At 45.7% G+C, this 15,911-nt stretch overlaps 1 protein-coding gene across 2 annotated transcripts in view; it reads right to left on the bottom strand.

Moving 5' to 3' along the window:
• The window catches only part of LOC130514852 (mitochondrial import inner membrane translocase subunit tim16-like), a 65,381-nt gene that overhangs the window by 34,625 nt on the left and 14,845 nt on the right, over positions 1-15,911 (bottom strand). For both annotated transcript variants that reach the window (XM_057014670.1, XM_057014668.1), the window contains exons 8-9: positions 13,336-13,419; positions 13,035-13,117 (exon numbers count right to left, since the gene is read on the bottom strand). In XM_057014670.1, coding sequence (XP_056870650.1) covers positions 13,035-13,117; positions 13,336-13,419 — 167 coding nt within the window. The remainder of the gene's footprint in view (positions 1-13,034; positions 13,118-13,335; positions 13,420-15,911) is intronic.

A 15,911-nucleotide genomic window follows, 5' to 3' on the forward strand; every position in this document is an offset into this window, starting at 1 on the left:
GACTCACTGGTATTAGCCTAAAGGGGCAACATTGTTTCCAATCCCCACAATAAACAGGCTGACCACCCCTGAGTTTTACACCATGGCTTCTTGCAAAATTGAAGGAGCATCCATGCAAACACACTCACGCACACACCCACAAACAAATATGCGCGCTAACAGCGGAGCATAGCTGGGAGGTATAGGAAAGGATCTCACGGTTAAAACACAAACACATAAAACAGCACCAGTCCGCATCATGCAGGCCTCATTTCACCAGCCTGGGTGAAGCGGAAGCTTCCTGCTTTAAAAACAGGAGCAACACTGTATCCAGCAGAGGTCAAAAGTCTCCTTCAGCTGTTGTTTTAGCCCTGATTTCTCAAAGTTCTCCAGCCTGACATGTTACACTAAAAGTATACATAATATGTAGTTGAAATGTGAAATAATCATGAGCACACGTGAGCGCGTTGGGAGCACTTCAGGTAAATGTTGATTCACTCCTCTCTTTCCTGGCATCTGCAAATGTCCATGTGTGTGTTTCTCTCCTTTCCTTCCATAAAACAGTCCCTCTTTTCTTTCTCTGGCTTTAATAGAAACCTGTCCCCTGGACTGGAGCCAGCTTTGACGCTCGCTCTCCTCCGACCTGAGCTGCTCAATAGGCCCCATTGTAGTATCAAGGGAGCCTTTTCGCAATCGCCCCCCCGCCCCCGTCCAAAAAAAATCCTGCGTGGAATTACTCCTTTGTAAATATTTTTAATTCCATCCTTCTTCTCTTCTTTCTGTTTCCCTCTGGTTCTTCAGTTTTTGTTTCGGAACTACTTCCAAACTCCGGGGTCCAGAGAAGCGCCAGATCGTGTGGCTGCGGGCTGTGTTTGTATGTCTTCTGCGATCCTTTTTCACTCGTCTTCTCCCCTTCTGCCTCTCTGTTTTCCATCTTCCCAAACAGCCCTGTTGCCCACTCAGCACAGCTGACCTCTCACTAACCCTAAATCATGTCTCCAACCTCAGAGGAGTGCTGTATTTACACTAGAAGCATGAAATTAAGCCCATAAAACCCTGACATGACACACGACACGGATCGTAAACTACCAAAACACATATATGAATGCACACATTTCCTGGGATACAATAAATTATGTTGATGCAAATGATAGTATCGCAGATAAAATAATTGCTTTATACTTTTTTTTGTTTGTTTTTAATTTTCTTTTTTTAGTTGTGTGATCTCCTGTGTGCTAAAATAACAATGAGATTTATAAAAGAGGACTTTGGAAAAAGCAAGAGCAGAAGAGTAACACACACTCACACACACTTTGTTTTTGGAATGTGCCTCTCTGGCTGCAGTTTCTGGCCCTCCGTCTGTGTGACTGCAGCCGTCACTCCAACTTTCCTGCCCCATATCCCCACCCTGTAAATCTCCAAGAAACACTAATAAGTGCTGAAGGTTGGTGTGCCACTGGTTCCTCTCGTTCTATCCAGCTGTCACCCGGTGCCAGCAGCTGGGCTGCCGTGCCACGACCAAATAAAGTGAATTACAGACAATAAATATGAAGAATGAAAACCTGGACAGGAATGCAGAGAGGAGGAGTAACTCATTTCATCTGCTGTTTTGTAGGCTATTAAATACAAATAAAAACATAACAGGGCTCTGGTTTTACAAATGAAGACATTTTTCCTTCATTCTATACAGAAAACTATGACCTTTGGAAAACACTTCATGCCCTCAGATCAACTTAAATCCAGATCAAATCACATCCCTGATGATCAAGTCATTTACATTGGACAGTTTTTAAAAGCCTATTAAGCAGTTGACACTACACTATTAAGGGACTTCAACCACTAATCACGTATGATGACATTGATGTATATACACAAAAATATACAAGAAAAATCCCAACTTTCCATTTTTAATTATTCATTATTTAATTATAAGTCTGAATTTAATGTGAATTAATCAGTGTTCATAGTTGACTGTGGAGGGGGAAAGTAATCCCCATAGTTCAATTTCAAGGCCAAACTTTGACAGAACTGTCAAAACAGTGTGACTATATCATTCAAAAAAGGTCACCGTTTGTCACACAAGCACACAGAAAAATCTACAAACCGCTAAATGGACAGAGAAATAGAGGAGCATGGAGTGACAAAGAAACCTTAGTAGGGAGAGACTCTAAACAGGTCTGTGTGGTCTGAAAAACCCTGCTCCAGTTTGGAAATATACTGGGAGGTATTTGTGCAAGTATTGTTTTTCTGTGAGTGCGAGAGAGACGTGCAAGAGGACTCAAACAGCAGCTTAACTGAACTGAACGCCACAGGAGCGCCTGCAAAACAAAGCCGGAATACTTCTCATTTCAGAGGAATGAGACATCATCTTCCCGAACAGTTAGATTCCCTCACAAACAAGGGGATAAATTCCAGGCGAACAGACTGTAAAGGCGCTTAAGTAACAATCGGGTCTCTCTGGGATGAGGCGAGAGAGGTCAGTTAGCACCGACTAATGTTCGCTAACCTCATGTGCACTTTAGAGGAAAGCAGCTGTGAGAAGAGGTGGTTGAAGGTCTGAGCAGATGTTCAAGGAACCCTTATTAGGAACCATCGCAGGCATCAATTCTGTTCTGCGAGGGGCTCAAATTGAAGTCGTGAGCAATTCTTCCTCAGATGACAAGTGTCCCACACGCACCTGGAAAACCTTAAAATGCAGTCAGAGCTCCCTTGTGCTCCAAAGCCTTAACGCTGTTAACCAAAACCTTTTTTAAGTGTAAAAACAAAATGGAGAATCTCCGCTGGCTAGGGCGCTCATTTTTCTGCGTGAGTATTTTAAACATGCACACGACGATGTGGACTCAGTGCAATGTTTAGAGTATTTACTTTGCATACTTGAATAAACATGAAGGGAACTGGTTTGATGTGTTTGTAGGTTTGACAACCCATTAGTATCATCATCATTAGACTCTTAATACGCTATAAAAAGTGTAGCACAGATAAGGTAAATAAGGGCACAACAGTCCCATTTCCTTACCTATCTTTATTGGGGCTGCTTCCATCTGCTGTAAAACTGTGCCTGTATATAACACCCAATATCTAAATGTCTACACTTGAACCTGCAGCAGGAACAGAAACCAGTTGACGGCAACACGGATGATGTCAGAAGAGGACACTGGTGAGGAGTGAAGCAGTCAAGACTTTGAGGTCAGGCATGCAGCCCTCTGACAAACCAGCAGGCATTCATCAAATGCTGCTGTGTACACATCCTGGGATAACTTTCAAACTCACATCTCAACGCTCACATCAGAGCCGATGCCGGCTGTACACATCTGCAGACTCCACGTTGTTTGTGGCTGCAGCTCCTGTGTAATGTCAAACCAAGCCGAGCTGTACCGGAACGTGGGTGGGCATATTACACGTATGAGGGAGAAAAGAAAATCTTCCCTTTCATCTATCGGCTCTCTCGAATTCTGGAAGTTTTAGAGAACTTCGAAGGGGCTGACGGCTACATGCTGAATATTCTCTGTGATTCAGCTGAGTTAACCTATTACAAGTGTGTATGCGCACGTGGGCGGGTGCAGTGGAGGGTGGCGACAGGCACAGATTAGCGACCAGTAATCCCATCCCTTACAGTAAGTGCGCATAGTGTCACAGTGATAAATGGCATCATTCACAAACATCTCTAACAGGATGGAAAACCCTTCCACTGCGGTTGAACGTGACACCAGTACAACCACTTCAGATGTTCCCTCACGGACTGTCACTGTTGCCATCAACAAAGGTTCATTTGAAAAATGGGCATCAGTCAAACTAATTCCGCTTCCTGTGAACACGCAGCCACATTGAGCAGGAAGAAAAGTGCTCACTCTCGAGGAGATAATGGGCCGTGTCAAACATCCTGCTCTTAAAGGGGTAGAGGCACCTGACCTTTGACCCCTGCAGTTGAAGCCTCACTCAACAGAAACGGTCTGTCAACTTCCGCCCAACAAACACCTGTTTGTTGCTAATAACTGAGACTGAGTAGCTACACACACACACATGCAAACTGCTGATCTGCTAATCCTGTCCGTGGGGAGGGTCTGGAAAGTCACAAGTGTCTGGGAGCTGATTAGGAGCAGACCGGCTAAGAACTACTGTGTGGTATTGCTGGCTTACATATCCGGACTTGTTACTTCTAAACAAGCAAACAAATGATATAATTATCATCCTCACTGTCAATACAGCTAGTGTTAGGGTTAACCCTAACATCTAGCAAGCACTGACAAATGCAGCAAAAAGAAAAGCTTATTAGCTTATTATTGGCAGCACAAACAGACCTTCTGTTTCAACCACTGTATTAAATCAAAACCCATAATGTTCTTGATTATCCAGTCAAAACACGACTGAAAAGATGAAGTATTAAGAGGTAAGCAGTAGTCTGGCTCACAGCCTCTCTAGGGAAGCTGTCTATCAAAGGGCTAATGCATGAACACATAAAGATGTCAGCATTGAAAATGTAAACGGAAAAGCTCAAATCTTCAAATCAACAAAGAGAATCCAGTACCAGACTACACCTTGGTACAGTTTCTGAGAGGCTCCTGTCAGGCTCATGTGCTTCTAGAGCAGCCAATATGCCAGGTTGCGTGATTCTTTGCAAGAAATACAGAAGCATGTAAAAACAACAGTATATTTCTTTAACAACAGCCAGATTTCTTTACGACCGCACACGCACGGCCATCAACTCTGCTTAGTCCGATCGCAGCCACTTAAGAGCCCACAACCGTCCCGGTCTTGTCTCGGCAAGTGTCAACAATTTTTTTCTCTACTTGATGGGGGGGATTACCGAGGTGGGAGGAGCCAAGCGCCATCGCCGCAGTCTAGGAAGAAACTAACGACCGCGCAAGACAAACATCAACGGTGACACCCGCTGGGCTGGCTGACGCCGCGTGCCTGCGTGGGTGCCTGCCAGCCTGGGCTGTGGCCTGGGAGTGTGGACACAGCGCCTCAGCACCCCAGTGGGCTGCCCGAGTCGACCGGTTCACCCCGGTGGAAAGTCTGCATCAGCACGCACGGAGCCCATTGTGGAGACGAGAAGGTAGCGATTCACCAGACACCCCCCTCCCAACTAATGTAGCCATCACTTCCCAAGCGACCACAAGCTAAATGTATCCTCCATGCAAAGCAGAAAATAGCATAGCTGTGGGTAGAGAAAGAGGGGAACCACTGGAGGGAGGCTGATATAAAGGCATAAAAGTAGAGGGTTGAGACGACGGAGGGAGAGATGATGAATGGACAAAAAAAGGACTGGAGTTATTATGGTGTGACCATTGAAGGAAAACAGAGCGACGCAATTCAAAAAAAGGAATAAATATCGAGAGCGACGGCAGAGAAACCTGAGGAAACAGACAAAACGGGGACTGAAAGACAGATGGAGCACTCCTGAATTACATAAACAGAAGAGAAAGATGAAGTGTGTGGTGGGGGGGGTCCTTTCCAGTTTAACCACTGCATATTTTCCTCTCGTAAGGGATATAATTTACCCAAAGCCACTAAAAAAGGTCAGGAATACAGAAGAGGGTGCCAACTCTACCTCGGTAGCCAATGCAATTTCTATAGTGTCTCTCCCACTGGTGATGTTCAGTTTGTGGTTCATTCAATTCTTTCCAAAGCTGCATATTGATCAAAAAAGGCACAACAACAAACCCTTATCGGAAAAGTACTTGGCATTAAAAGGTAAAAAGAAGCTGATTGAATTTTCATACAAGGCAGTTTGTTACAATTTGCCGGTTAAGTTTGGCAGCTTGAAAAAACCCAGCAAACATTTGTATTTTGCATTTCTGGGACATGATTTATTGTGTGTTTGTGGCCGGCGGTAAAGACTGTACACATCAGGTGACAGCTGAGAATCCCCACACTTCCACAGCAGCAGTGGACCGTGGCTGGACCGTGATGGCCAGGATGTGTAGGGAACAGCTAAGCATAATACAGGCCACCACAGCGGTGTGTATGTGTGAATTAGTGATGCCACCAGTCCATCAAGTCTGTGTTTTTCTTTTTCAGTCCGGTGCTAATGAAAGGTTTGCTCACTCAAACACCCCCTGCATGCAGGCCAGGGTGAAAGACTCAGTAGCACCCCCGGCTTTGTCCCTTTGGTCTTTAGGGAACAAGTAGTCTTTTAAATATTTTCCTGCAACTAGGCCTCCTGTTTACAGCCTGTTTTTTTTGGGTTGTGTGTTTGTCTAAGGCACCTTTGTGACAGAGTTGCTCTTTCACCCTCACTCCAGGGGAAGGGGGACCTGAAGAAACCCCCCAGGGTGAGGAAAAGCAGCAGGATACAGCAGACATGTACAACCTAAAAAGAGGGAGGACATCTTTACAATGTCTGCATTGAGAGAAACTACTTCCTGGGGTGGAACTGAAAGAAACTAAATGCAAAGAACTGAGAACAGAGGTCTCGGTCATCACACTTGTGCTGTCACAACGTGTTTAGGGTGATCAGAGATACCATCTAGACTCAAAATGAAGGCAAACAGCTAACTAAAGTGGACCATGTTTCGTTTAAATGGACTGTTTTTAACGTATTCCCTATATGCCGCAGCTCAACGCATGACTGCCAGGACACGGATGATGAATTAGACGTCACTCCACCTGTCACATCCCGCTGACTGATGCTGAATACTGTTTGCTGATGGCCTGCATGTGCTCCAAAAGATAAAGACATGGCGGATCCGTCCAGACATGTGCGCGTATGTCCGCACGGCATGCAGGGCGGTGAGCACGTGCATGTGTGAGGGCGAGACGGGCCTGTCCAAGTCAGTCCCTCCGGTTCATGGTTGGGCAGCTGTGTGTGAGCCACCTGGGCACAACACACATGCGGTGTGTGTCCCTGCACATTCGACAGAGGAGCCGCTCTCAGAGCTCAGTTACCGACTACGGCAAACTGTCCATGACAATCTGCACTTGCCAAAACAAGCAAAAACACGTGCAGATCTTTAGTCACGCTGCATTTATTTCAATTAGGAGTCTTGAGGTTTACATATGGTGCCATAAACAGTTTTGAAAACATCTATTTTTCTCTGTGTCTTAAATACAGAGAAAAGGGTGCTCTGCAAGACCAGGCAAGGACACAATAGAGGACTTATGCTCTTACAAGGACCCTGCTTATCCTCCAGGCCACACAAAGCCAATGCACAATCGCAACTGACTAATTGACCTTGTCGGAATAATGTTAGCCACCTTCAAACAGTCTGATGGTAAAGCAACGAACCCCACAGAGGTTTCTTCAAGAGCAGGACTAAAGAGCCACTGGGGTCCTCCCCCGAGGGCCCTCAAACTATTCTTTCCTTCTAACATGCTTTCCTCAATGGGAACTTTATTTCCTGGCCCCCATCGCCTCCTTAAGTCTCTCGCTGAAAACAATGAAGTGACTTTTTAAATCTGCTTCGTCTCACAGATGCATACACGTCCTCATAGCAGGAGGACATGCAGGTGCAGCTTCAGTGATTGCAGTATTTCATTCAAGACAAAAGAGATTCCACAGGTTTCTGCTGTTTTCTTCCTTCCCGTTGCACATAGAACACGTGTGCACCTACAATTAATACATCTACGTTAACCAACACCACATGCATCAGTTGACACACAGTATGCTTTAACTAAAAAAACATTCCCATTAAACTGCATTTTGGACGTTGTTCCGGCCCCAGTGACATGTGTGGGACAGATAGGGCAAATACAGGCCACATGGACGGTGACATCAGCCAGGAGAACCTGTGGCTCACCTACCACTGGCCAATCACAGGCGATAAAAATGTTCCTCCTGTTTCCTCTTTAGACAGCCGGTCTGAGTGAGGATCACTGGTTCCTATCATGGAAACATGATCATAAAAACCGATTACAGAGAGCAGACAGTCCAGATAGGAAACGTCTGCTCACTCGAATCTAATTTAAAGGGGAGCAAAGAGATCTAAACCAGAGGGAACGCTACAGTCGACTTACTTCAGATTAACTTGGGTGGCAACGTGGGATACAATGACTTCAACTCTTGACTCAGACTTAAAAACATTTAGGTAGGAAAAGGAACCATTGTTATCTGTGTCACAGCAACAGTGGAACTGATGCAGTTGTACACAGAAATAGTTCACCCAGACATGTGAGCAGGATACACAGAAGCAGAGCAAACACGCACGGCTTCAGGGTCAAGCGTGTGTGTACCACCCATGTCATGGAGTAGACATGGGTGGTACACATGAGTATATTTATTCATAAAGGACCTTGCATATTGATGAATCAGCGGCGGCTGGAAGTGTCACCAGCTCTGTTACGATTTTATCTTTGTTTACGGTCCCTCCCCTGGGTCCACGCAGATGGCTTAAGTTGGCACAAGCGACTCCGGCTCATCCGTACGCATCGATACGGCGGCTTCTCCATCACTCGCTCTGTCGCTGTGTTATTATTTGCAAGCCTATGAGGTGTGCAGTGAAATTCTGCTGCAGAGGCAGTGGTATGGAGGCCAGGCCGCAGGGCAGAGGCGGGCGGGGTGCAGGGCAGAGCAAACCATCCACTAATGGGAAACACGTTTCTCCATAGCTTGAATTGCCCTTTCTACGACAGGGGGGGAGAGGTGGCGGGCGTCCAGGAGGGGCCTGGTGTCCAGAGGCAAGGCATGATTTTAAAATAGGAGCTCAGCCATGCCACAATCCCTGGTTGTTGTGAAAGGGACAATCAAGAGCTGTATAAAACAAATGCATGGTCTTCGCAGGAAGACCGAGACAGAAGCGAGTAGTATCAGATGATGTACTGTTTCCACCTTTGAGAGTCCAGATTTCTTCATCAGATGCTGAGCTACTAGCGTAAGACCCACAATGGAGGGGAAAAACAAGTGTGGAGGCAGCTAGTGGGGTAAGAGCTCAATGTTATTGCCAGTACAATTTTAATAAGAAAGAGGGAATACATTTTTCCAGATGTTGGAGAAAATTCAAACCTGCAGCTGCAAGTGCAACTGCACTGCTGTTTTTGTAAAGGATGGAAACGCAAGTCTGACACCGGCTCAGGATCCAAACACCAGGATAAAGAGAGTGAAATTCCAGAAAAAGAAGTCATCCTGTCTTGAGTCATCTGGGCAATTACCTTAACAGCATTAAGATGTTTTCAAGTGCCACGTAACACAGAGGGGTCTGATATGGTGACTATAGTCCCGACATCATGGAAAATAGAGGTAAGTATTAGAAAAGAAAAGGGAGGTTGGAAGAGATTCTTTTTTCCCTTTATTTTGATATTTTCCTTCCATGGCGACTTCACACAAAAGGGTCCTTCTGATCCCCGGAGTGCTGAGCACATACCTGTGGGATGAAATCGAAACCCTCTGTGAATTCTATTAAATATGCCCTGCCAAACTCTGCACATACTTCCATGTGTTTTTAGCAACCCTGAAAGGATCCATTTGGCTTCACTCTAAAATTAAAAATAAGAAGCTTGGTGTAGAATCCCAGCACCTAGAAAAATCCGGTTATCGCCTTCTATTTCATCTGTGCAGGAGCCAAGAAAGAAAGTTGGGATGGAAGAGGGTAAAAATAACCCCATTTATTTTTAGCTTCTGTTAATCAACTGAAAGAAGAATTCCTCCATCAGTAGTTCTGTGGTTAAAAACAGTTGAAATCACCTTATTAACCCTCATGAAAAGCCCGTAAAAGTGTACCCGGAGACGATATGAGAGACTTTACCGCCCCTCCTTTTCCAGCCCGAGTCTTGATCGAACTCCCCTTCCATGGAATCACAAACTGAAACCTCAAATGACTAACAGATTCCAGACTCAGCGTTTCAACTGTCGGAACACAGAGTTCAGGTTCTTTGACGGAGCGTGTGCGGTCACATCTAGAGTTGATACCATCCCCCAAGGCCATCCTGCAGAGGGAGGGTGCAGCTGTGAACTGTCGAACTGACCCAGAACTTTAACTGAACATTATCCTGCCTTCCTGTCCACCCTGGACGGTCATTTTAAAGGTGGGTCTAAAAATAAGGCTCAATTAGTCTTAGAAACTGAACTAAAAGGCTGGGTTATTAACTCGCTCCATGGCCTTTCTTTTTTTGTTTGGTCCCGGTTTGGTTAGCAATGCTGCAGCTGCACCTAATCCCCACAGGAAAGCCTTCATCTGGGACTGATTTTAGAGCACTTGGGCTGGGGTTTGAGAGGGGGGCTGGAGGCTGGTTTACTTCTGGGGCACAGGACTCTTTTTCAATCCGTCTGATTAGAGGGAGTTTAGCTCCATTACACACGATGACTCTGCCCTGCTCCCAGGCACGAATAGGAATGAAAGAAAACACACAGGAGTAAATTTATGTACAGTCAAGGCGAGATTGTGCATTGCACCTGGGGTACGACCAAGGCTCCACCCCAACCCCCCAGCACTGTTTTTCCGAGAGGTCGTCTCCACTGTGTTACCAGTGACCGGGTTGGGATAACAGTGGGGTCAGCTCTCCAGGGACTATTTTATGTCCTGTTTGACTTTGGCAGCGTGAATGAATGAAATGAATGGAGCGTAGATCATTGCACATTAATGCAGCTGGAATAAACCCTCATCTGAACATTCACTGTTGCGTCCTAATCTACCTTCAGCGTGCAGCTATTCACCAGGGGACTATGGGTAATCACCACGTAGCAAACATTTTGATGCAGGCAGGTGTGCCGCTGTCAGGCCCCACTGCAAAGTTCACCATTCCCGTCTGGTCTTGAAGGTTCGGTTTCAGAAGTGGTTTTTATAGTTTAGCTTTGCGCAGAGGAGCGTGTAAGGGGAGAGCGGCATAGCAACACTGTTTCAAGCTGCTCTCAAATGTCCAGAGCTGCAGCCTATATGGAAAATGGGCAGTAATAGCTAAAAGTGCACGGTTAAAAACAACCTTCTGTGTCTCATCACCCTCCATCCTTCACTTTTTTCAGTCTCCATTTCAACCCCAACCAAAAAATAAACAGTTCCCCTCTATTATTCTCCATCCAATTTATATTTCACCCGCGGCCTCGTTTTACCGGCTCGAACTGCCAGACCTCCTCACGCTGCGACACTGCAAATGAAACAGTCCTACTGAGCGCCGTGCACGGGGACGGCTCACGCTGATACGCTCCAGCTTGCTGATATGATTAAGCAGCGCGTTTACCAGAACCTGTTTGATTTGAAACAGGAAAAAAAACAGATCTTTACCTCATCCCTAAAGTGACAAGGAGGAAATGCTTGCAGATGGATGTTTGACTACAGGGCTTCCACGGGGGCCCACGTTCAGCAGAGCTGAGAAAGTCTGAGAGGAGGATTTACTCTGATTGCTGCATTCTATCTGCTTTCTGCCTTAACGGTACACAAGAGACATGCAAACGGAGTGACGCATATGCACTGAAAACATGACGAAAGACAGCAGAAATAAAGAGTTCAAACGTGGAGGACAGAGGGAACATGAGGACAGGAGAGATTGAAAGGAAAACCAAAATATTGACATGCCGCTGAAGTCTCGTCTACAGTCCGAGGGCATCTGCGCTGTCTGCAGACGTCAGTCGAGGACCCATCATCACGCCGTATCTCCTGTGATAAGCTCTACTCTAAACATTCACCAACGACTGCACATGAAGGCTGACAGAAAATGATGCCACGAACCCTCTCATTTCCAAACCTCCACTGAATTCTGATTTCTTCATCTTTATTTAACGTTTTGGGTAAAAGACAAAATATCAGCAATGTTGTCTGTTAGTGTTTGTCTAAATTTCCTGGAGTTTGGACAGGATGAAACCTCGTAGGAGCTTCGGCACCCTGACGCACCACGCTGCGGTACCAGTGCATGACTGGACTGATTTAACACAGAACATACAGCGAGCAGGTCAGCACGCAGCCCCGCGATTACGCTTAATAAAGAATCAAAGCATTCCAGAGGACTTTTCAATATATTTAATATAACCAAGCCTGTGGACTGCTGATCTCAATTCAGAGAAAGGAGACGTTTTAAATGACTATGGGACTGAAATTCTTTTTCTTATGCACACTCTCTCACGCACAAACACACACAGAGTCTAAGAATCTCTATGTTTCAGGAGCTTATAAAAGAAATTAAGTTTGAACACCACTAAAAATATTTTTAAAAAACGGTCTTCAGTACCATTCATTAAGGATCCTGACAGTGGGGTGGATTCCAGAGAGGCTCTCAGGCAATCAACAATGAAGGAGGAAGTGGAGGAAGTAGAGATGAGTTTGGACATGTTATTTAAGACCCTGTTGTGTCAACTGTTAAACATCCACACAGACACGTGAGGATTCCAGAGCGATGGAAAAAGAAAGGCATTCTCAGACAGCGCTTCCTTACGGTAGTCTTGGGCTGCTGGAAGCAGCTAATGATGTTGACATTGTTTATGGTCGCGCTTTTGTGTCCTTGCTATGAAGCACCATGCACCCTGACTGTGAAATACCTGGCTGTGGGATGTTTTCAGATATACTTTTACACAGGAGTAAGAAAAATGCAAAAGTGTCGACCTCGGCGATACGTGCTGCTGAAAATAATGAAAGAAAAATAATTCTGTTCACCACATCATGCTGAATCATCAGCCATCTGTGCTCAAGGTCGGGTTTGAGTCATTCGCAGTATTAAAAATGCATAAAGATCTAAAAGAAAATTCACTCCTGCCATCTTTGTTCAATTTCCATCCTTCCATTCCTCCCCTCTCTTGGCGGAGCCCTGCTTCCGCTCTACACTGGGCCTTTAGCAGCCGTGTTTGGAAAAATAAACTGAGGAGAAAAGGTCAGGAGCAGAGGCCGACAAGCACACAAGAGAGACGTGCTGATGTGTCGCCTGCTGCCTGACCCTTTGCACTGATTATGGACGTGTCATGCAGACTTGCACACACTTTTTTTCCGGGCAGAGACCCGACCGTTGTCTCTGACCCTGGAATGTGGAGGGACAGTGTCACACCTCTGCCAGGTCGACCGCGAAGACACGAGGAATCCTTCATGTCAACTTCCACACAGACCACACACATAAATCTTCTTCCATCCTCCCACCGTCAGACATCGATACACATCGTGTTCAGTGCCATCGTCTCTGACGGCTGAGGGTGGAGTACTCACCCGCTGGATGTGCTGAGGGAAATCGAACCGATGGAGGAGTTCAGCGCCCTCCTGTCCCAAAGCTTCACCTCTCGGCAGCGCATCTGCACAGGTGGGGAGAAAGGTACACTACTTCAGCTGCGATAAGAGCCTTGGGAAATATCAAGTGACAGAAATGCCTGTGTGAGCTTATGTTCCAAACTTTCTTCCGATTGTTTGGAATTTTTCTGGTTACGCCTCAACAGCTTCTCTCACGGACCGCAAATCTCTAAGATGAAAAAGTTGAAGCTGAGCTTCACAAGTACCGGAGGCTCTTTCTCACCATATCAAAGCCAGTGGTAACCAAAAGGTCGTCTTTGACCCACAGGATCCTTGAGTCCTTGTTGCTCTGAAGGCCTTTGGCACTCTAGAAGACAGACAAGAAAACACTGAAATGATACAAAAACCTCTCAATGATTAATTTGAATCTTACAAATGAAGAAAATAAGGAAGTTGTTTTGTCAAACATAAGAAAAGGAAGGCAGAAAGGCCGACTGGACTGGTCCTGGGAGCCTCTGACACATCCTTGCGGCTGTCTCATGAGAAAAGCCCTTATTTTCAATGAAGGCAAGAATAGATCTTCGATTACAACCATTGAGGCCACGTCGGGTCGTGCTGCTGGGAGATCGTTGCAGTGTTTTCAGTTTATGTCAAGGCAGCGCCGCCACGCTGGGTCGGATGGGTGGTCTTCTAACACACCTGTCACCAGAGACTGAAACCGACTGTGAGCCTTGAAATGAGAGTAAATTGGGGGTAGAAACACAACATGGCCCACAGGATGTCGGTGGAAAACCTTCAAATATGCTCTCCAAATACCTTAAATCATGCTATTCAGAGCTAATCCTTCAGGTCCTGACTACATGTCACGTCTCAATCCAGTAGTCAATCTATAAAATCCTTAATACAAGTGAATCAATACTAAAACAACATTGACCTTGCTTCCCATAAGAGACGGAGGTCAGCAATAAATTTTCCATAAAACAGAAGCCTTTAGGCTTTCAGCCTGCTACGTCTCCACAAATTACAGTTGTCATTTTTATGGCTGCAAAAACCCTGAAGAGCTTGGCAGCTAGAGCAGGACAGAGTCTGACGTCCACACTCGCTCCTGCCACCGTTACAGCGACGGGTCAGAGCCCCTCCTCAGCGCACCGGTGGATCTGTCCTCTAGTTTATCCAGCCATTAAAGCTGCCCATCGCCATAGGTGATGAGGTGAAGTACAAAATAGAGGCAACCTCAGTTTCAGAGGTTCCGTAACTGCAAAAAAGTCTGGAGAGGCCTGAAGAGCTGGGGCAGTAACCTTCTCTGTGGTGAGTCATTTAGTTATTATTTCAAAGAAAAGGAATTTTCACAGTTTCCCTTCCATTCCCTTGATATCGCTTCAAATCTCTCTAATCTTGTTTTGCAGATAAACATATAAATATGGAATGCATATCAGCAGCCACCCAGGCCAGATTTGTTTTTAAAAGAGCTTGGCGAACATTTGCTGCACTGGTGATGACTCCACATGGTCACTTTTACAAGATAGATCCTGTAAACCGACCACTTTTAGTGGAAGTGAAAGATTTTATTTTCACTGTGTGAACCTGCTTCTTTCTGCTCTCTGTCAACTTTGATTAATAAAGCAAACATCGCTGTTTTTTTTTTATTTACACAATCATGCATACCACAGATTTTCACCATTTTGGGAGAAGCCAGAGATGCTAATGCCCTCTCCATCCAGAGTTCACAGAAATATTCCACTTTCCCCAACTCTAAACCTTATGCAAGCCTCTGCGAAGCAGAACTGACTCATTAATCATAAGCGGTCAGCTGAATGTGGTACTTTGTGGTGGAAGCCACGTTCATTGTTCTCCGTTCGGAGAACAATAAATGATATTGTTACATATGTCGGGGGCACGCTCAAAAACATCTCATCACAGTTTCATAAAGGAAACTGTCAGCTGTGCACTCCTGCACCTCCCTGAGGGATGACGGGTCTTTGTCCATCTGTATCCAATACTGTTTTTCACTCTTGGTGCATTCCCAAACTGCTTTAAGAGGGATTACAAAACACTCTGCTGCCCCGGCTCTCAGAAGTTACAGCAGCGGAGCAATGACACAGTTGATAATAAGTCCTGGACAGAATAAACACTTGAGTTCAGACCGGGGATCATTTTTCAGCCTGCGGTGCAGCGGCATGCCCCGCGCAGGTACACGCACCAGCATTTGCCTTGATAAGTCCATCTGTGTCAGCCGTTTAGAAGAAAAAAAACATCCCAGACACACAAGAGGGGCCGAAAGTAAACAAAGACATCTAAAATAGTAATAGATCAGAAAGGAGCAAAGCAGGAGAACAGCTAGAACCCAGCAAGGTATAAACACGCGCTGCCATTGCACTATTTATCACTGGCAGCGATGGCTGATTTCCTTCCAAGGACAAGACAATGAAGCGCTGGTTCCCCCACCAAAGGAGGAATGACTTGTAACTATTTTAATCTGTTGGGCATCTGGCGCCGTGTGTCTGGCTGATAAAAGACTCCGAACGTGTTAATGTTACATGCGAGGGTAAGCAGAACAAATCCCACATCATCGCTTTCCGCTGCCGAATCGGGGTCACGTCTGTGTTCCTCAAATGGACTGAAAAGCAGCCGCGTGGTCGGAACAATGAAAGGTTGCGTTTGGCTTTGTTTTTGCCAAAGAAAACACACAAGTGCTGCGGTGAAAAGGGAACAGGGTGAGCTCAATTCTGGCTGCAATCAAATTAGCCACTTTAAATGCATTCCTCGCGCATTATTTAATATATTGCAGATTTATGGGTGTTTTTCATGAATTAGCCCATCTCACAGGTACAGAGCATCAAATTCCTGCAGCTGTGTGGA

This window comes from Takifugu flavidus, chromosome 18 (assembly GCF_003711565.1).
Source record: "Takifugu flavidus isolate HTHZ2018 chromosome 18, ASM371156v2, whole genome shotgun sequence".
NCBI lineage: Eukaryota > Metazoa > Chordata > Actinopteri > Tetraodontiformes > Tetraodontidae > Takifugu > Takifugu flavidus.